This window comes from Anopheles coustani, chromosome 2 (genome assembly GCF_943734705.1).
Source record: "Anopheles coustani chromosome 2, idAnoCousDA_361_x.2, whole genome shotgun sequence".
Lineage (NCBI taxonomy): Eukaryota > Metazoa > Arthropoda > Insecta > Diptera > Culicidae > Anopheles > Anopheles coustani.
The window spans coordinates 91996466-92015434 of NC_071289.1; the positions used below are offsets into that span (position 1 = coordinate 91996466).

Sequence of the window (18969 nt, forward strand, 5' to 3'; positions counted from 1 at the left end):
TTGCATACAAATAGCATAAAGCCTTCTAGTTATATAACCACTAAATGTTCTCATGAGAGCGAAATAAACACCGAGTATGATGGGGTAAAATTGCGCTTCCAAATTGCAAATTGCAGCACGTGTTTAATGTAATCCTCTTTTATTTACTATTTGTAAACTGGTTCCTTAAATGTTAAGCAACCAAATTGAAGATTATTTACTGAAACAATTAATTGGCTTTGTTGTAAATACTGTTGTAAATGCTAGTGAGATATGACTCCCCAAACATTAGCTGCGCACTTTTGCCCAGCTTTACTTTACTTTATGGAAGACGCCGAGTATCTCTCTTCCAGAGAAGCGATTGAGATAGAAATATAAGCATCAAGCTCGTGGCACGATGGCAATGTAGCGCGTGCTGTTGAGTCATTTAGTACCGGCTTGTCTTACTGCAAACATCCAGCAAACCGACAGTGGCGCACAACGCCGTACCCCAAATAGAAAAGCACCCGATCTGTAAAGTGCTCGAAACATTTACCCAGTGAAATGGCAAAAGTGACGAAACTTCTCGCCCAGCTTCCGATCGAAGAAAAGGTGGAGTTTCTCAACTCCTTCGACATGGTTCAGACAGACTGCGATGGTAAGAAAAAACATCCCCTTCTTGTGTGCGAAAACGTGTTGGTTAATGTTTCACGCGTTCTTTTCGGAGGTGTGCTGTGGCTGCTGCAGGGTCCATTCCAAGGGGTTGACGTGTCCATCAGGGAGCTACGGAAGGCTGGGAAGAAAATTGCATTCGTCTCGAACAACAGTGTCCGCGCCATGGATGACTACAAAGGGAAGCTGGACAAGCTGACTGATTTTACCGTCACCGAAGAAGACATAGTTCACCCGGCAAAGGTCGTAATCGCTTTCTTGAAGGAACGCGGATTTGACTCACTGTGCTACGTGATAGGAAGCAAACATTTTAAGAAATGTCTTCGTGACGCAGGCTTTCAAGTGCTCGACGGGGTAAGTAAGGATGATTGCGTTGGTGACCAAACTGCCGACAACTCACGTTTTTATTTTTCCCCCCGCGAACAACCTGTGTGTGCATCCTTTCAGCCAGAACAACCCATGAATGAATCGGTAGCTGAGATAGGGCAGGTTATTGCTGATAAACAACCGGTCAAAGCTGTCATTGTGGACTTTGACTACAACTGCAACTATATCAAACTGCTGCGAGCCCAGCTGTATATGCAGCAAGGAGATTGCTGGTTTATCGCCGGAGCAATGGATAAAGTTTTGCCGCTCGGTCCAAAAATGCGCCTGCTGGGGCCGGGATACTACGTGGACATACTGCAGGATATCACCGATATGAAGCCCATCATGTTGGCTAAACCAGGCGTGGCCATGAGTAAGGTGTTGAAGCGAATGTTACCGGTTGAGGATCCCCGTCGGGTGCTGTTCATTGGCGATCAGCCCGAGCTGGATGTGAAGTTTGGCAGCATTTCCAACTATCAAACACTACTGGTTGGCACTGGCGGGGTCAAGGAAGTTGATCTGAAAAATTACGCCGGCGATATGGTGCCGGATTACTACATTGGGGCCTTTGCTGACCTGGCGCAGATCGTGCGAGATGTGGCCGCGTACAAAACTGCCAAAGAACAAAAACTTTGAAAATGTTTAAGGTACACGTTCCTCATAAGATAAACTATTTATTCCATGCATCTTCAATGAACTGACTAGAATCTAGTGCCTTTGTGAATGGAGGTAAAGAAACATGTTCTTTCTGATGGTAATTTGTCAAGCCATGTCCTACCGTGGTCAATTACTTGCAAAGTCTAGATCAGTTATACGTCACGTAACATTATCTTATCATACATATCGCCATAATATTATCAGTCGTTGTTTGGGGGTAGTATACCGGCAACACGAACTACTATGGTGATTATTTTATTTAAAGCTTTTGACCAAACAAATTTATAAATAAATTTTGTACTTACAAGATATTGTCTAGAAACTGTTTTGTGTCTGAAACAAACCGATGTCTGTTGGACTTTGAACCTACGCCACTGATGGGATGAGTCAGGGTGCGCATGGCCTTATAAACTATCTGGGGTTGTACTTTTACCGGACGGTGTTCTTTTGCATAAAGTGTTTCGTTTAATATTATCATTTTGTTTTATTTTATTTGTTCCATCTTGGAAATCCCGATGTCAGTTGGACTTTGAACCTACACCACTGATGGGATGAGTCAGGGTGCGCATGGCTTTATAAACTGTCTGCGGTCGCCAGACGGTGTGTTTTTGCGAAAAGTGTTTCGAGCGTTAATAGTTGGTAGTAAATTACATGTAGAATGAAATTGAAATTTTACATTAACTAGAGATAAATACACAAAATTTAAAAATTGGCTAAATTCTCGATTTTACGGGGTAGTAAAAGCATGAGTGAGGTATGAAAATAATTCAATCATAAATATGCAAGTTTTTTAGCATAAAAACAGGTTGTTTTATTAAATTAACTTTTTTTTTACCGGTTTGCACAAAGCTTTGACCGAGATTTTTAAATTCTACCGATTCACGTTGCCCGACGCAAGGTAATTAGAACGAAGCAATATCAACCTTGCGCAAGCGAGACAGCAAGTCTTTGTTGATGTTTTGACAGCTGGTCGCACTGTCGTTTCTTATTTGTTGTTTTACATATTTTTTCACTCCGCGCACTTCAGTCTCTTCTATCGTGCTGCGGAACATAGGTCGCCCCTCGAAATTGCCACATTAGCAAATTTCTGTTTTCAAACAGTCGTCCCCGCAATTCGCTGGCCAGTGAGGCAAGGTAACTCCAAGAATGTAAATATGTGACGCTGAAAGAAAGGTCACATCTGTATCCAAGAAAAAAGAAAACCCGTCTAGCGCTTATTGTCAGCTGTCTACCAGAGCCAGGCCTGCGACAAACTATAGTATTGGTCTTTCCTTTGCGAATGGAGCAGTTACGGTACAATCCGGTTTGCTTAGTAGACGGGTGGTGATATCACTGGTTCCGTACATCGGGAAAGTGTCTCTAAAGTCGCCTGCAAATTGGGAGTCAAGTCAGTATTGCTAACGAAAGTGTCGTGTGGAAAGGCCACCGAGTGTACTGATAAGGGGAACAACTATTGCTGAACACTCCGGGTGTACTGTTTTCTTTGTGCAAATCAAATTTGGCTGGTTCACAACAATAACGATCGCATTTTACGGTGATCACTTGTATACCAATACCAACTACGACTTACAAGCGGTGTCAAGTTTCGCGAATGTGAGAACACCACGTAAGTGTTTACCATCGTCTTCTAACGTTGGTCGAGTCATATGTGGGTGGTGCATTTTCGTAATCACAGTGCTTGGTAGTATACTATTATTTACGTTGCGTGAATAGTGGCAGCATAAGATTCTAAACATTTCCTGTGCAGCCGTTGTGAAATATTAATCCATCTTACCCTTTTCAGTCTACGTCGATTACTAAGCGAACAACTTCCACTCCAGTTTTCATATCCAGTACCCTGTTATCTACATTGTAAACAATGGCAGACGAATTCGACGCTTGTGAATGTTTCTGGAGCCATGAAATTGCGATGCGGCGACTATTGTCGTTGGTAAGTTTTTTCTTCCAATAGATTAAAGAGTGCTAAAACCTGTATCTTCAGATAATATGTTTATGTTTCCTGCGGCGTTTCAGCTTCGACAGGGGCAGTCACATTGCAACGACAGCGAATGCACCGATCGTAAGTAAACCCAATCTCGACATACCTAAACAGTTAAATAGTGTTTACGAATTGCTAATCGTTTTTAATTAGTTCCCAGTCTCCCAGAGGTCAATGGAGGAATTAACTTCTTTCTAATAATCGTGGCGTTGATTTTTATGGCTGTTATGTATGTGATGAGACCGGCTTCTCTCCGACGAGGAAATGACCTCAACAAAGCACTACCACCTCCATCAAACGATGTAAGTTATCGAAACCTGCCTTTGAAAAGTATTCCATGTATCCGCCACTAGAAATTATTAATAATAATTCTGCATAATTTGAACAGGGACCCAATAACGATGGTGCACCACCTTCGGTATCCTGAAAGAATTGATGGTCTCTCGCCAATGAAACGCACAAATGGATATAGAGGCATTCCTCCGCAGCACTAACGATGAAGACAGAGCGCTCTGGTTTTAACGTATAGCGCATTTTATTTTCCCTTTCCTGCTACGAGCAACGAGCATTGAAACCTTTAAAAACACACACACGCAACTGATAGCAACCTAATGTGTTGTTACTTAAACCAATTCTTTGCAATTTAACGTATGTTTCCCAGTATCTAAAGTTGAACTTAAATGTGGCAAAAGCCCATCGTAAAAACAAAAGAAGGAAACAAATAGCGGCTTCGTAACAACACTTCCTAAATGCCAATCTATTCACAATTTTTATTGAAAGGCGGATCAGCACAAAACATTTATTTTATTTTTATTTAGCTTCAAAGATTCCTTTTTCAGTAATTAATAATTTTTTAAAATCAAAACCTATTCTAAGCGTTTGCTAGCATCTCAAAATGTATCTTGTGGTATCAATTTGTTTCCGGTGATATTAATTATTATTACTGTTCTGTTATTTTGTTAAACATTACTAAACAGTTTCAGTTTTTTATTCAATTCTTTTATTACCATCTCCCGTAAAATGTTTCTGGTCAATGATGTGATTTAAACATGTCTGTGTTTATTTTTGTCTTTGCTGCACGAAATATTTATACGAAGCTAAATCATAGATAGACCAATTATTCCACACAACTTTTTCTTGACTCTTTCCTATCAACGGTGGTTGATGTTCCGAAATGTGTACAAAAGACAAACTATAGGAGATCGTTTATAGTTCAAATGGATAGAGGAAAGCAGTTTCCAGTTCATTATGGATGAATAAAATCAAGCATTTTGTCATGTAAAACACACAATTATGAAACATTTTCGTTTTTTATTCATCCGATTCCGGGAATATAAAATAACATGTTTCGTGATGAAACATGTACTGGTATCTACATAAGAGCAGAGCTTTCCTGAAGCACGCCTTGCATGTAGAACCTTCCATTAATTACTCATATTATACAATAATTACATAATTCATTGCGTTAGCTTCTTTTAAAATCCTCTGATCAGTAGTAATTGAAATATTGCCTTAGCACGAGTCGTCTCACTGCGGTATGATGTAATTTAAACTACTAAGCGGGCTTATCACCAGCAGAAAGTTGCTTCTGACTGAAATACGTCCGAGTAACAGCATAAAGTTACATGTTTATGCCACCGATGGAAACAGTGCTCTAACTGCGCTAATCTTATTCCTTATACATATTAAAAATTATTCAAATTACTCGTAATCTTGCCATCGAACTCTCGGGACAATTCCTGACTGTTCCAGAGTGCTCCAATTTCCACTTACTATAATCTCGCTCATTTTAGCCGTGTACCGGAACAGTTTGATAATTATGATGATGACGGTTCGAATTAGGGAACGGCTGCTGGTTGCCATGATTGTTCTTCAATTGTTGCTGCTGATTCTGTCCGTTATTATTCTGCTGGTTGTTTCCACCACGACGGCGACGCATGTTACGTTGACGGAAGCCTTTTCCGGGAGAGCCTCCATTTCCCATGCCCGATTGCGGTGATCCTTGGTTGTACTGCTGATTATTGAAGTATTGCTGGGGTTTGCCATCGTTGCTATTGTTCATATGATTGCCTCCATTATGGTTTCCGTTCTGATTACCATATTGGCGGAAAGGTTTCCTGTTTTCCTTAGCCATCTGAGAGTTGTTTCTATTTTGGTTTTGCGGAACGTTTCCATTCTTGTTTGCAAAAAATGGACGTCCTAAATGAAAATGAAAAAACAAATTAAACGATTTAGATTCACATGGCATTTTAGATGGGAGATTGGCGGAAACTGTATGTAAATTAGAACTTACCTCTAGAAGAATGGCGTTTGTTGCGTTTCACAATAGGCTTGAAAGCCTGCTTTTCCGGATCGTAATGACAGTCAAGAAGTTCCACAAGCTCTGTACGCTCGTCTTCCTTCAACTCTTCAATCTTGCCGACGATTGCCTCCAGCGCCTCCCGCTTATTCTCTTGCCAGGCTTGACGCAAAGATTCGTAGTCATAACCAAATTCGGCCAGCACTCGTCTATACGTTACAGCCTTAACCCTGCGAATTTATGAAGACACGGTTATAAAAGAATGATCACTTAGTTTTTAGTCGAACTAAAAGTTGACTTACCTATGGTAGATTGTCGTCTTAAAGTAGAGCAAAAATACCGGCCTCAATGAATTTTGACGCACGAGGATCTTCTCCTGTTCGTCAAGCTCGGAGATTTCAGAAGAAATGGGAGATGAAAAGTCGCAAAGCACGGTACACATCTTTTCACGCTCTTCCTCCGTAAGGGCGTTTGTAGAAGGGGAAACGGAAACTTCCTCTTGCTTCACGACGGCTTCCACATGCTCCGTCTTGTCAGCCGTTGACTGTCCAGTACAATCATCCTTCTTATCTGCTTCGGTGGTCGATGGGTCCGAATTTTCTTTCGTGTCCAAGGTAGAATAGTCCGGTTCCGTCTCGGTTGGCGAAGAAACAGGAGTAGCGAATTCGGTAGCTCCTCCCGGTTCACCTAAAATCGAAAAATATCCAATACCACGGTAACCATTTTGAACGCATTTGATGATGACCACAAGATGGCGGGGCCGCCATCGTACCTACCAGTAGCCAAACGTCTCGAAATTTCGAAAGCCATCCTTGCACGATACGCAGCGTTTCCTTCGAATCCATCGCGGGCTCCATCGTTTTCGTCCAACACCAATTTCGCCAACTGACGGATCGATAGGTACTTGATCGTCTTGCTGCATTTTTCCTCGGCCAATTTGAAGCCGTTAGCGAAAGACTTGACCGATGCGGTGAACCGATCGAGCAGTTTGTACTTCTTCAGCGCCTCGATGACCATGTATGGAACAAATTTGCGCTGCTCGTGATACACCAGCACTATGCCGTCGGATCCTTCGTCCTCGCGAAGGCGCTCCTCAAGCCAGTCGAGAAACTCATTCAATGCCTGAATCTCCATCTTGGTCTTCATGACGCGGTACGTCTGCATGCTTTTCAGCATGCGGAAAAATCCAACCGTAATCACCCTCACCTGGTGCCGCTGGCGGGCAGCCGGGTTCAGGTTCATCAGAGGCATAATGTACTGCGCGTACTGTCGTTCTGGCGTGAAGGCCGAGATCTGGACGATTTCGTCGATAAGTCTACGACCCGTCGTATCAATATCGATACCAATCAAAGTGTACTTGCCGTAGGGCAGCGGATTCACATTGATCCCTACATCAGTTTTGTCGAACTTCGAGGACAACACACCAGCCGGCGTGTCGCACTCGTCGAAGCTGCTTTCGTCACAAAGCTGTTCTTCGACATCCACCTTTGATTCATCCAAACCGACTACCATTTTCTATCCGTTCTTTGTTGAATATGTTACACCGAGTTAAAGACACGAATTAGGCAATTTTATAGATCGTTGAACAGTCAATGTGCACTAGGATCTTACCTTTGACCGTTCTTCGAATTAAGTGCTGGTTAAATTCCAACAAAACTATCGCTTTTCACCTGCAAAAGTCACAGCACGTGGCTACTATTTAATTTCACGGAGTCTTTTTGAGGTTATTAAAGGACTTTTTCCTTCCAAACGGCTTCACTTAGATGCTTCTCTGCTGAATGTTCAACTAGAAATGATCAGGTACGGGTGAAGATGATCTCATATCCGTTCGAGCTGAACAATTTGTTACTATAGTAACTCATGAGTACATCATTTGAGAAAAGGACGACTATAGAATCCTTTTCATGTGATAGATTTTATAGCAACATGCAATGCTCGAATCCTACTTTAGTATTTTTTCAAGTTACATAACTAGTTCCCCTATTAATCTATAAAGTTTCATCCAATGGAATAAAACAGCTTATAAAACGATTGCTTTTAAATTGATGATCAAGAAATTAAATCGAAACTTAACCTTCCCCAACAACGATAATCTAAGCAATATATTCATCTTAGTACATTGATTTTCCTGATCAATCATCTACGCAGTTTGGCTTTTTTCTAAGCCATCAAACGTTTTAAAATGTTGTCGAAAGCTGCTAGAACAATATGAAATTATTGTAAAACTTCTCAACTTTCCATAACCTGGTCGTTTATAAAAACACACAATTTTTATGCAACAAATATATATTGGTATCATCATCAAAGCATAACTTCACAGAAGAAATACGTTAGGTTCAGTACCTTCCATCAATTATTAATATCATACAATCTAAGTATAATTCATGGTTTTCACCATTGGTTGCCAATAAAGCACCTGCTCAGCAGACATGAAGAATGTGCATTCATACGAGCCTCAAAACAATATCATGGAAATTAAACTATTTTAAAATGGGTTCCCTCGCTGAATAAAATTAATCGAGCAGTGTTACTCTAATTCATTATACATTCTGTTAAAAATGATTCAAATTGCTCCCTTTCTTGACTACAAGCTCTAAGATCAGTACCTGACTGTTCTAGACAGCAAAATTTCCAATCACTATCATCTAGTATATCCTAGCCGTGTACCGGAACAGTTTGATAATTATGATGATGACGGTTCGAATTAGGGAACGGCTGCTGGTTGCCATGATTGTTCTTCAATTGTTGCTGCTGATTCTGTCCGTTATTATTCTGCTGGTTGTTTCCACCACGACGGCGACGCATGTTACGTTGACGGAAGCCTTTTCCGGGAGAGCCTCCATTTCCCATGCCCGATTGCGGTGATCCTTGGTTGTACTGCTGATTATTGAAGTATTGCTGGGGTTTGCCATCGTTGCTATTGTTCATATGATTGCCTCCATTATGGTTTCCGTTCTGATTACCATATTGGCGGAAAGGTTTCCTGTTTTCCTTAGCCATCTGAGAGTTGTTTCCATTTTGGTTTTGCGGAACGTTTCCATTCTTGTTTGCAAAAAATGGACGTCCTAAATGAAAATTTAAAAAATTGAACGATTTAGAGAATTCACATGGCATTTTAGGTGGGAGATTGGCGGAAACTGTATGTAAATTAGAATTTACCTCTAGAAGAATGGCGCTTGTTGCGTTTCACAATAGGCTTGAAAGCCTGCTTTTCCGGATCGTAATGACAGTCGAGAAGTTCCACAAGCTCTGTACGCTCGTCTTCCTTCAACTCTTCAATCTTGCCGACGATTCCCTCCAGCGCCTCCCGCTTATTCTCTTGCCAGGCTTGACGCAAAGATTCGTAGTCATAACCAAATTCGGCCAGCACTCGTCTATACGTTACAGCCTTAACCCTGCGAATTTATGAAGACACGGTTATAAAAGAATGATCACTTAGTTTTTAGTCGAACTAAAAGTTGACTTACCTATGGTAGATTGTCGTCTTAAAGTAGAGCAAAAATACCGGCCTCAATGAATTTTGACGCACGAGGATCTTCTCCTGTTCGTCAAGCTCGGAGATTTCAGAAGAAATGGGAGATGAAAAGTCGCAAAGCACGGTACACATCTTTTCACGCTCTTCCTCCGTAAGGGCGTTTGTAGAAGGGGAAACGGAAACTTCCTCTTGCTTCACGACGGCTTCCACATGCTCCGTCTTGTCAGCCGTTGACTGTCCAGTACAATCATCCTTCTTATCTGCTTCGGTGGTCGATGGGTCCGAATTTTCTTTCGTGTCCAAGGTAGAATAGTCCGGTTCCGTCTCGGTTGGCGAAGAAACAGGAGTAGCGAATTCCGTAGCTCCTCCCGGTTCACCTTAAAATCGAAAAATATCCAATACCACGGTAACCATTTTGAACGCATTTGATGACCACAAGATGGCGGGGCCGCCATCGTACCTACCAGTAGCCAAACGTCTCGAAATTTCGAAAGCCATCCTTGCACGATACGCAGCGTTTCCTTCGAATCCATCGCGGGCTCCATCGTTTTCGTCCAACACTAATTTCGCCAACTGACGGATCGATAGATACTTGATCGTCTTGCTGCATTTTTCCTCGGCCAATTTGAAGCCGTTAGCGAAAGACTTGACCGATGCGGTGAACCGATCGAGCAGTTTGTACTTCTTCAGCGCCTCGATGACCATGTATGGAACAAATTTGCGCTGCTCGTGATACACCAGCACTATGCCGTCGGATCCTTCGTCCTCGCGAAGGCGCTCCTCAAGCCAGTCGAGAAACTCATTCAATGCCTGAATCTCCATCTTGGTCTTCATGACGCGGTACGTCTGCATGCTCTTCAGCATGCGGAAAAATCCAACAGTAATCACCCTCACCTGGTGCCGCTGGCGGGCAGCCGGGTTCAGGTTCATCAGAGGCATAATGTACTGCGCGTACTGTCGTTCTGGCGTGAAGGCCGAGATCTGGACGATTTCGTCGATAAGTCTACGACCCGTCGTATCAATATCGATACCAATCAAAGTGTACTTGCCGTAGGGCAGCGGATTCACATTGATCCCTACATCGGTTTTGTCGAACTTCGAGGACAACACACCAGCCGGCGTGTCGCACTCGTCGAAGCTGCTTTCGTCACAAAGCTGTTCTTCGACATCCACCTTTGATTCATCCAAACCGACTACCATTTTCTATCCGTTCTTTGTTGAATATGTTACACCGAGTTAAAGACACGAATTAGGCAATTTTATAGATCGTTGAACAGTCTATGTGAACTATGATCTTACCTTTGACCGTTCTTCGAGTTAAGCACTGGTTAAATTCCAACAAAACTGTCGCCCGGCTTTCTTAAAAAAAAGATCTGGCACAACACGTGGCTTTGAACTAAACTCTTTGCAGATATTAGGTTAAATAGGTTTTTCAGATATGAAATTCTTCGAGAGAGATTTCACTTGGATGTTTCTTCTTCGAGCGATGAAACGATTCTGATCCAATTGCAGCTAAAGTATCACAGTTTAGTATAGATCACGGCCATCGGTTACGTTGTTTTATGTTGATGTTGGATACTGAAAAGAGAAAGCATTATAAGTTTCCATAAAATTAATCCTGACGAGCCTTGCTGGAATACTTACACATATGAAATATTACTCTGTACAAAAGAACAAAGTAATCTTTGAGCCTTGATGATTTTTTTTGCATTGGCAAGTGCAATGACACTAGGGTAGCAGATTATGACCTTTTTCAGAAACAGTCATTTCTAGTTGAAATTGTGCTAGAGGAATAGAATCCAATGCTGCGCCGAAAAGCAAACAAAACTGGTAAACGATTCTCGTTTCATTGCATTACTTCTAGTAAAAGAAAAGGAATTACTCGTTTGTTTGAAAGTAGTTAGGAAAATTGCGCAGTATTTTTTTTATTAACGATTCATGTACATTACACAACGATCAAGCTACTACGAAAACGTCCCGCATCAACCATATTTTCTCTGCTATTCAGTCTTTTAATCTTCTTCTTTGATACAATTTTCCACCAATTGCCTCAGATTAGGATTCTCCATGGCAGCCGCTATTCGCTCTTTATCGTTGATCTGTTTGTTAACTGCGAATATCGGAATGACGCGTTAAATACGTGCGTGATAAATCGGCCGTGATTAATTACCATTATACTCACTTTCATCCTCCGTCGAATGGGCTCCCTTTTTGATGTAGATGTCTAACTTTAGATTATGGTTGATGTTTCGTTCGATTTTGATCCGTATGCACAATCCGATTAGCGTAGCCAGCGAGCAGTGCGGAACGGTTGGATTGAACTCGACACGTACAACGTTGACATTCCCGGCCGTGGGCTCCTTCACGAAAATGCCCTCTTCGTAGACCACTCCTAGATCTTCTAAGGTGTTTGGTTTTTCTGGATCCCGAATTGTGCGAAGGAAGTCGTATATGGTTTCCTTGAGGTCGTTCGAGTTACGGTAACCGAGTTCCTGCAGCGATGGACCATTGGAAACTATTCCGGTTCCAACCTTCGCATTAGCATTACCATTCGATGACGACACGGTCAAATCGTCGGAAGTTTTTTTGCGGAAAAATGAAAGCATCACTGAAACACTGAAGGTACACGATTTTCAACAAATTACTACAAGTTTTGCATTACGACTCTCGAGCTTGTTGGAAAGTATTGTAATGCCTGGATAAAGTGCTTTGTTTACGTTCGCAAGACGTCAAATCGGTTGGCGTTACACTTTTTAGTTAAAAAATCAGCTGTTTTTACATTTCATAGTACTCATGAGAGATATGGATAATAATTTCAAATATGCAACATGTGAACAACTGAAAATTGTTATTGTAACAATTAGACTTATTTTCTCAAAAATTCTTTTGGAGAAAAGAAAATGCGTTTCGTAGCGCTCGTAACGCATTCCCAAGGTGTATAGTAAATATCATGTAACCCTTGCTATGACAAATGACAAAAACATCTGATCGGAATTGAGGTTCTCGTGAAAGTCTGTAGCGAATGGAAGTTAGTTAGATTGAGACAGTGCTCGGTGTGAGATTTCGGCCTGGTTGGCAAAATTGGTCTGACCATATAAACACTTCGAATCGAGAGTTCTGTTACGGGATCGAAGGTCCATCGCGGTCGAAACCGAAGCAAGCGCTAAGCACCCGTTCGTTGTGTCCATTTGTTTTTATTGTTATCGCTTGCTGTTTGGCGATCCCGGCGAAAGGCTGCTGTGCCAAGTTTTTCCTAGTGTGATCATAAAACCGTTAAAGTGTCGGTCTTAGGCAGTGCTGGTACCGCGTGCCGGAAGCGCCGGACGCGGTCCGCGACCCACGCGGACGCCTTGGCCAAGATGATCAGGGAATCCGAGGAGTTGGAGCAGAAGAAGGAGGCCATGCTCAAATACGCGATGCTCCGGCTGTCGTACGCCGTGAAGGAAGGTTTCTACAAGCAGCTGTTGGCTTTGTTACGTGACTTTCCTGATGAGGAAGATCGCCGTGCGCTCATCAATCAGGTAAGCGAAGGGAAGTAGAGAAACGGTCCTGGTTGGACGCGAACTGCGTACGCAATCTTTGTCCGTTTTTGGTAACCTAAACCAGCATACATAGCCAAACAGCAACCCTCAGCGAGCTGCTACACCGCACTGATGAAAACTTTACTTTTTATGTCGCCTTTTGGCAGAGGACCACCATACGACGACGGTGTTGGGTGTCCGCAGGGAAGAAAGACCATATTCCGCTACGACGCAAGATGCTCATTTCCCGATACAAACCGCCATGCGTCTAGCTCGTTCTCGCAGCAGCAGCAGCACGATGCGATTTACGTTCGCGTGCTAGTCGGACACGTTAATGAACTATAAAATTTTCGCCAACAACAGTGTCGAACGTACACAAATCTCTCGGTAGCGTTGTATGTTTTCCTTCCGACGGCGATGCTCTCATTTCCCTCGAAAACTACGAAGACCCACCGACTCCTTACCCCAACGCTTCCTGCAACCATTCCACACAATCGGCTTGCCGAAGCAGCGCATTGGTGTGTTAAGATTCTAATTTCGTCACATTTAAAACACAGACACGCCACCGATCTTCAAGGCGTGTGCGCAGCTTGCTTCGAGCGATGCAATGATTGAGTTGCCTGCGCTACGCATCTATTCCATCCAGAGGTGGATCTTTGTGGGGGTGTTATGTGTGGGATGGAAGAGGGCCCCTTAGATCTCGGATTGGGATGAAAAGCAGCATCGAAGTATCCATCGAGTTTGCCCCTTACCACAATACCAGTAACGACTTCGTCAACAATGTGAAGCCCTCGTGCAATTCACGGTCAAGGGTTGATTACGGATTGGTTAGTTACTACTAGAAGATTCTCTCTGAGATAGATGAAAACCTATGAAACGTATTCCCGTTTTCCGCTTGGGCCCAAAAACTCGGTTATGAGAACAGTCGCCTAGAAGAAAGATAACTAACACGATCCACGCATTCTTTGTAAGACTGTTCGGTCCACACAAAGGTGGGAGAAACGGCGGCGCACAAAGTCACAATTTGCGCGTCATCCGTTTATTTTGCTGCATTTTAATCCACATGATTTTTCCGTTATTTTTATTTACCACAAATTAATGGGCCTCAAACAGAGGGAGCACCACTACACTGACCAATTTCATTTCGAATGGGTACAAACAACTGTGCTAGAGCTTCCGTTTTGGGATGCACAGTTTCTTTCACTTCCGTATATACATTCTTCAGCCATGCGACGCAACGGCCGCAACGGAACATTCGAACAAAGAATCATACTGTTGAAATGAACCAGCAGTCTTCCGAACGACCGATCGTTAATGGTGGGTGTGAACTTGTTCCGCCTGGAGAGTTTACAGCATTTTTGTCCAAGATGAAAAACGAAGCTCACACATGTACGCCATACCGGTCTTTGTGTACTGAAAAGCGGTTTTTTTCGCATATGGAAGCAAATTACGATCGACAGCTGTTTTGGCTCGCTCCTGTTGGGATTTTCCTGTAAGTTTGCCAAACGGGGGATCCCTGTCGCCACCTTTGTCACTTTGCCATCGATGAAAACCTTGCTATGTGTTCCAAAACGGGAGCAAACGGAGAAAAATCACCAGAAACAACAATTTGTTGTTGAACCGAAACGTCGTACCCGATGGAGACGCCTAGTCTTTTATAAAGTATAATAGCTTAGGTGTGGAGTTTTCATGCATTATTTCACTGTTGAAGACACTGCACAAAGAAAAGAGTACACAAAGCTTCTTAGTAAACAAAAGCTATAAAATAATTATTTATTCTGAAAAACAATCAACGACTACAAATTTGAAATTCCAAAACTCAGCAATCCCTTTCTACTTCATCTGGATTCACTCACCCTCGGGAACGGTTAATACTCGCAGAAGAATGAGACTTTTTTCCGCGGATCTAAAAATAGAGGAAAATGGCAAACCTGAAGCGGTATGTGTGACTCCCTCGTGGCAAGAATTGATACCCAAGGGGGGAAATATGTGGCAAAAGAGTCGAGCAGAAAAGGGTGAGAGGATGGAGAAATCACCATCAATGTCCTTCGAATCGCAATAAACGCAATAGTAGGTTGTTCCCCACGAGCCAGCAGTCCTTGCCTCGTGTGTAGCGAAGCGGTCGGTCAATGACGCCATGCTGTTGTTTTGTGTAAAGTGTGTTTGACACGTGGTGTGAAAACTCTTACGCCGCATGCTATGATGATGCTAAAAGTAAAACTAATTAGCTGGAATATTAAACGGTGAGCGTCAAATCAAAATCGCTTCAGAAACTGCGTTTCAAGAAAGTACAAATTTCCTTAAAAACAAGACACGACGCAATTCGAATCGTATGCGTTCTCATTTTTACAGTTCTGTGTCAACTTCCATGTGTAGTTTTGTGAAGGAATGTCACAACAGCGGATCATTTCCCCATTTGAATTCCTTCCTACCTCTTGATGTCCGCGAAACAACACCTACACACGAATGCAGCGTGAATCATTTGTCTGCGAAATATTCACAGACTTGAGTGTTCACGGAAACTCTTGATGATGATGAAATGGTTCTCACATGGATCCCCTTTTGATGACCTGTGACTCATCAAAACCAAAATCCCCACTTGATGATGGCGCCGGAGGAAAAATGTTTTCTCATTTCTGACATTAGTAATAATTGCGTGTGCGGAGAGATTTTTCCTCTTACCTCTTTTTCGAATCTGAATCAACCTAAAGTTGATGTTATTTACCGACCCCTCCACTACCCGGGAGTTTGCATGGCGTCGTCATATCATCTGCGTTCATCGCTTTTAATAGCCGTTGACACGACGCCGTCTGTTGTTTGATTCAGGTGCGCTGCTCATATTCGACCGATTTAACCGATTTTTGTTTGTTTTCATTGGCTGGTAAAGAACTAGGCGGTTATTCCGTACGAAATAATCAGTTCCATAGAGGCATTTTATTCATGTTCAAAAATAATTGCGCATAACGTTTTAGTTTTCGCTCTACTAATGGCATTTTTTTCGGTTTTCCCGCAGGAAATCTACGATTTTGAGGATGAGGAAAACGAACACCAGGTCCATACACCGCTGATTATAGCGTGCATGAATGGCCACGCGGATGTCGTCCGCGTCCTACTCACGCAAGGTCCTGCGGATCTGGAGAAGGAAGGCTGTGTGAAGCTGCACGGCGAAATGACGCAGGGCGTTACGGCGCTCTGGGTAGCGGCCGGCCTCGGGCGACTGAACATCGTTAAGCTGTTGATCCAACACGGCGCACAAGTGGACCATGCGACGCGCAAGGGTTCGACACCACTGCGGGCTGCCTGCTTCGACGGTCGGCTCGATCTGATCCAGTACCTGGTGGCGCACCAGGCAAACGTCGACACGGCCAACGTGTACAACAACACCTGCCTTATGATCGCGGCCTACAAGAACTACGTCGATGTGCTGCAGTATCTGCTCGAGCAGGGCGCACGTGTGAACGAGCAGGCTCAGTGCGGTGCCTCTGCACTTTTCTACGCGGCCGAATGTGGCCACGTGGAAGTGTGCGAACGGCTGCTCGATCATGGCGCGATGCTGCTGCGTAACACCTACGGCCTAACACCGGCACTAGCAGCCGCCGAGAGGACACGAGAGGCGACCGTACTGGTGTTTCTCGATCGACCCAATCTGTTGACGCGTGAGGAGCGCATTGAGGTGCTGGAGTTGCTCGGAGCGTCGTACGCAAACGATAAGAACAACTATAACGTCATGAAGGCGTTCACGTATCTCATGATGGGCATGGAAGAAAGGTTTGTCGCTCGCCTCAGGCCCTTCAACAGCTAACCTGTGACTGATTTCATTTGTTTTTCTTTCTCTACGCCTCTCCGTTAGATATAAGGACCCGGAAAATATAATCCGCAAACCGACACTACCACCCGTGCCAGCCTACGAGCACTGGGTCGAGTGTCAAACGGTACAGGATCTGCACGCAATTCGCTACAACCACAATTCGCTGCACATGGAGTCACTAACCATCCGCGAGCGTATCCTCGGCCGCAAGTGTCCGGAGGTGGTGCACTCAATCATCTTCCGCGGGGCGGTTTGTGCCGACAATGGACGCTTTGATCGTTGCGAAAGTCTCTGGCTCCATGCGCTCCGGCTGCGTCAACAGAACGGCCTCTCGGTGCAACGTGATCTGCTGCGTTTCGTGCAGCTGTTTTCACAGGAGTTCTCCATCAACGAGCCGATGCACTTCGAGGGAGTGCTGGCCGTGCTGGGTGCGTGCGTGGACGAGCTGCGTTACAACCAGCAGAAACTGGCACAACCGGGCCCTCGGGACGACACGGAAGCGATCGGAGAGGACTACGAGATGAACGTCGTGACGGTGCTGTATCTCGTGACGATTGTCACCAAGCTGTTGCGCATCGAACGGTTCCCACGCACCGAACAACAGACTCTGCAAGCCTACCAGATGATCTATCAGCTAAACCAACTCGCCGTACGCCTGCGGGACGACCAGACGTTGCTGCATCTCTCGGTGAACGGTGTGGCACCGGTGGATGATTTTCACACGGACGATGTGTGCAGGTAATCTAAGAATGAATTTCTCCACCGGCAGGCAGTTTCTAATGGCACTGTGTCTTACTTACAGATTTCCCTGCGCCGATACGGTCAAGTTGCTGCTTAAATGTGGTGCCCTGGTGGACGTGGTCGATTACGAACGAAACACCCCACTGCATACACTGGTTGGAACGGTACGTCTTAGAAACGAATCCCACAGAATGTGGGACATCTTGTCAACTTAAGTACATTACCTCTTTTGACAAATACAGGTGGACACGTCACGGCTAGCGGCCAATAACATGGTAGAGGAAGTAAAGGAAATCACAGAAGTTCTGGTGCAAGCAGGCGTTCACCTCGATGCGGTCAACTCGGATGGACTGAAGGCGTCGCAAGTTTGTCTCCATCGTAAGTGCTTTATAACAACGCCTGTGTGTTTGTGGTCGCCTTTAAATCATCACACTTCCTTCCTCTCTTCGTAGCGGAAATGGCAATCTTCGTGAAAAGCTACGAAACCCGTGCCATCAACCTGCGTTGTCTATCCGCCCGAACAATCGCCCAACATCGAATCCCGTTCCGGAATCAGATTCCGCGCCAGCTTGTGTCCTTCGTCGAGTGCCACTGCGCACCGAAAGGGTAGGAGGAGGTCGAACAAACCCACCTGCGGAAGGATAGCTGACGACGGGAAAGGAGAGCGGATTGAAGGAAAGCGCTACACTACTGTAGGATTGTTGTGATATTCTTCTTTTGTCATGTCAATGGCGCCATTAACTCTGCCGGGCACGTGCAATGGCAGCCCCCACTGCGCGGAAACTTATGAATTTTGATACAAACCAAAGGACTTTGTAACGAAAATGTGAAGAAAAACAGCCGTAAAAAATCTCTTGACGAATAAAGGGAGTAATTAAGTGAGTGAGATGACGAATAACTTTGTTTAAATGATGTTAAAATAACCACCCGTATCTAGAAATTTATTTAAACTTATTTAATTAAACAATTTATTATGGTAGGTGTGTCTTGGCTAAATTTAGTTGTACATACCTTGGCACAGCTTGGTTGAAAGAATCTCGTTGAAAGCCATCTTTGCTCTATTCACCTTGCCGATCGTATCGAGCTACCCAAGGAGACACCACGCTTTTTCTCGCTGATGTTCTCGGGGGTGATTCGTTGGCGAAGCCAAACCGAAAACACCAGCGAGATACAGTTCACTTTCGGTGATAGCCAGTGAAGTGAGAAAAAATTTGCTCACTCCAGAAGAGAAAAAAAAAGTTCTTTCGCTCTCCTGCGTCTGTCTTCTCTTTTTGCCAATTCTCGTGTATTTTCCTTCTGTGGTGCTCGCACTGTGTGGATGTCGGTCAGATGGCTGTTGATGGTCTTACGGAACGGTTGTTTTTGATGACGTTGCTTGCTTCTGTCACACGAACTTTTTTCGTTCCGCTCCCTCATGTGTCTTCGATTCGTTGCGCCTTCGGTGTTTCGAACCGTTCGATATGCCAGCCTGAAGTCTGAAAGGAGTAGTGAGAA

General features: G+C 44.0%; 6 protein-coding genes across 7 annotated transcripts; 3 read left to right on the forward strand and 3 right to left on the reverse strand.

The window, feature by feature from the left end:
- Positions 1-522: 522 nt before the first annotated feature.
- LOC131265320 (uncharacterized) lies at positions 523-1806 on the forward strand. Its single transcript, XM_058267579.1, has 3 exons — positions 523-616; positions 686-984; positions 1078-1806. The coding sequence occupies exons 1-3, from the start codon at positions 523-525 to the stop codon at positions 1630-1632; spliced, it is 948 nt and encodes a 315-aa protein (XP_058123562.1). The 3' UTR covers positions 1633-1806.
- An 880-nt stretch (positions 1807-2686) lies between these two features.
- On the forward strand, positions 2687-4922 carry LOC131266288 (small integral membrane protein 14). 2 transcript variants are annotated; one of them, XM_058268734.1, is made up of 5 exons: positions 2687-2787; positions 3437-3583; positions 3667-3712; positions 3785-3933; positions 4020-4922. In XM_058268734.1, exons 2-5 carry the CDS (start codon positions 3512-3514, stop codon positions 4056-4058), a joined length of 306 nt encoding a protein of 101 aa, XP_058124717.1. In that variant the 5' UTR covers positions 2687-2787; positions 3437-3511; the 3' UTR covers positions 4059-4922. The 2 variants fall into 2 exon arrangements, with proteins under 2 accessions (XP_058124717.1, XP_058124718.1); XM_058268735.1 differs by lacking the exon at positions 2687-2787 and adding an exon at positions 2953-3259.
- Positions 4923-4952: 30 nt separating this feature from the next.
- On the reverse strand, positions 4953-7735 carry LOC131266287 (maternal protein exuperantia-like). The gene is made up of 5 exons (XM_058268733.1): positions 7542-7735; positions 6707-7454; positions 6233-6617; positions 5925-6160; positions 4953-5830 (listed from the first exon to the last, which is right to left on the reverse strand). The coding sequence occupies exons 2-5, from the start codon at positions 7440-7442 to the stop codon at positions 5421-5423; spliced, it is 1767 nt and encodes a 588-aa protein (XP_058124716.1). The 5' UTR covers positions 7443-7454; positions 7542-7735; the 3' UTR covers positions 4953-5420.
- Positions 7736-8198: 463 nt separating this feature from the next.
- On the reverse strand, positions 8199-10908 carry LOC131266286 (maternal protein exuperantia-like). Its single transcript, XM_058268732.1, has 5 exons — positions 10705-10908; positions 9870-10617; positions 9398-9782; positions 9090-9325; positions 8199-8995 (listed from the first exon to the last, which is right to left on the reverse strand). Exons 2-5 carry the CDS (start codon positions 10603-10605, stop codon positions 8586-8588), a joined length of 1767 nt encoding a protein of 588 aa, XP_058124715.1. The 5' UTR covers positions 10606-10617; positions 10705-10908; the 3' UTR covers positions 8199-8585.
- Positions 10909-11292: 384 nt separating this feature from the next.
- LOC131263698 (MIP18 family protein galla-1) lies at positions 11293-12114 on the reverse strand. Its single transcript, XM_058265944.1, has 2 exons — positions 11588-12114; positions 11293-11515 (listed from the first exon to the last, which is right to left on the reverse strand). Exons 1-2 carry the CDS (start codon positions 12009-12011, stop codon positions 11418-11420), a joined length of 522 nt encoding a protein of 173 aa, XP_058121927.1. The 5' UTR covers positions 12012-12114; the 3' UTR covers positions 11293-11417.
- Positions 12115-12456: 342 nt separating this feature from the next.
- Positions 12457-18367, forward strand: LOC131262409 (protein fem-1 homolog B). Its single transcript, XM_058264402.1, has 6 exons — positions 12457-12926; positions 15940-16694; positions 16777-17472; positions 17537-17639; positions 17718-17853; positions 17928-18367. The coding sequence occupies exons 1-6, from the start codon at positions 12765-12767 to the stop codon at positions 18083-18085; spliced, it is 2010 nt and encodes a 669-aa protein (XP_058120385.1). The 5' UTR covers positions 12457-12764; the 3' UTR covers positions 18086-18367.
- The last annotated feature ends 602 nt before the right edge of the window (positions 18368-18969 follow it).

What these genes read in the sequence shown, in the direction of transcription:
- LOC131266286 (XM_058268732.1), bottom strand. Translation starts at nt 10,605, where the DNA reads ATGGTAGTCGGTTTGGATGAATCAAAGGTGGATGTCGAAGAACAGCTT. An exon ending in AAGACGACAATCTACCATAG is followed by an intron (nt 9,326 to 9,397) that starts GTAAGTCAACTT and finishes ATAAATTCGCAG; the next exon opens with GGTTAAGGCTGTAACGTATA. An exon ending in CAAGCGCCATTCTTCTAGAG is followed by an intron (nt 8,996 to 9,089) that starts GTAAATTCTAAT and finishes ATTTTCATTTAG; the next exon opens with GACGTCCATTTTTTGCAAAC.
- LOC131265320 (XM_058267579.1), top strand. Translation starts at nt 523, where the DNA reads ATGGCAAAAGTGACGAAACTTCTCGCCCAGCTTCCGATCGAAGAAAAG. An exon ending in GGTTCAGACAGACTGCGATG is followed by an intron (nt 617 to 685) that starts GTAAGAAAAAAC and finishes TTCTTTTCGGAG; the next exon opens with GTGTGCTGTGGCTGCTGCAG. An exon ending in GCTTTCAAGTGCTCGACGGG is followed by an intron (nt 985 to 1,077) that starts GTAAGTAAGGAT and finishes GCATCCTTTCAG; the next exon opens with CCAGAACAACCCATGAATGA.
- LOC131263698 (XM_058265944.1), bottom strand. Translation starts at nt 12,011, where the DNA reads ATGCTTTCATTTTTCCGCAAAAAAACTTCCGACGATTTGACCGTGTCG. An exon ending in CCATTCGACGGAGGATGAAA is followed by an intron (nt 11,516 to 11,587) that starts GTGAGTATAATG and finishes CGATATTCGCAG; the next exon opens with TTAACAAACAGATCAACGAT.
- LOC131266287 (XM_058268733.1), bottom strand. Translation starts at nt 7,442, where the DNA reads ATGGTAGTCGGTTTGGATGAATCAAAGGTGGATGTCGAAGAACAGCTT. An exon ending in AAGACGACAATCTACCATAG is followed by an intron (nt 6,161 to 6,232) that starts GTAAGTCAACTT and finishes ATAAATTCGCAG; the next exon opens with GGTTAAGGCTGTAACGTATA. An exon ending in CAAACGCCATTCTTCTAGAG is followed by an intron (nt 5,831 to 5,924) that starts GTAAGTTCTAAT and finishes ATTTTCATTTAG; the next exon opens with GACGTCCATTTTTTGCAAAC.
- LOC131266288 (XM_058268734.1), top strand. Translation starts at nt 3,512, where the DNA reads ATGGCAGACGAATTCGACGCTTGTGAATGTTTCTGGAGCCATGAAATT. An exon ending in CGACAGCGAATGCACCGATC is followed by an intron (nt 3,713 to 3,784) that starts GTAAGTAAACCC and finishes GTTTTTAATTAG; the next exon opens with TTCCCAGTCTCCCAGAGGTC. An exon ending in TACCACCTCCATCAAACGAT is followed by an intron (nt 3,934 to 4,019) that starts GTAAGTTATCGA and finishes TAATTTGAACAG; the next exon opens with GGACCCAATAACGATGGTGC.
- LOC131262409 (XM_058264402.1), top strand. Translation starts at nt 12,765, where the DNA reads ATGATCAGGGAATCCGAGGAGTTGGAGCAGAAGAAGGAGGCCATGCTC. An exon ending in ATGATGGGCATGGAAGAAAG is followed by an intron (nt 16,695 to 16,776) that starts GTTTGTCGCTCG and finishes CCTCTCCGTTAG; the next exon opens with ATATAAGGACCCGGAAAATA. An exon ending in TGCATACACTGGTTGGAACG is followed by an intron (nt 17,640 to 17,717) that starts GTACGTCTTAGA and finishes TGACAAATACAG; the next exon opens with GTGGACACGTCACGGCTAGC.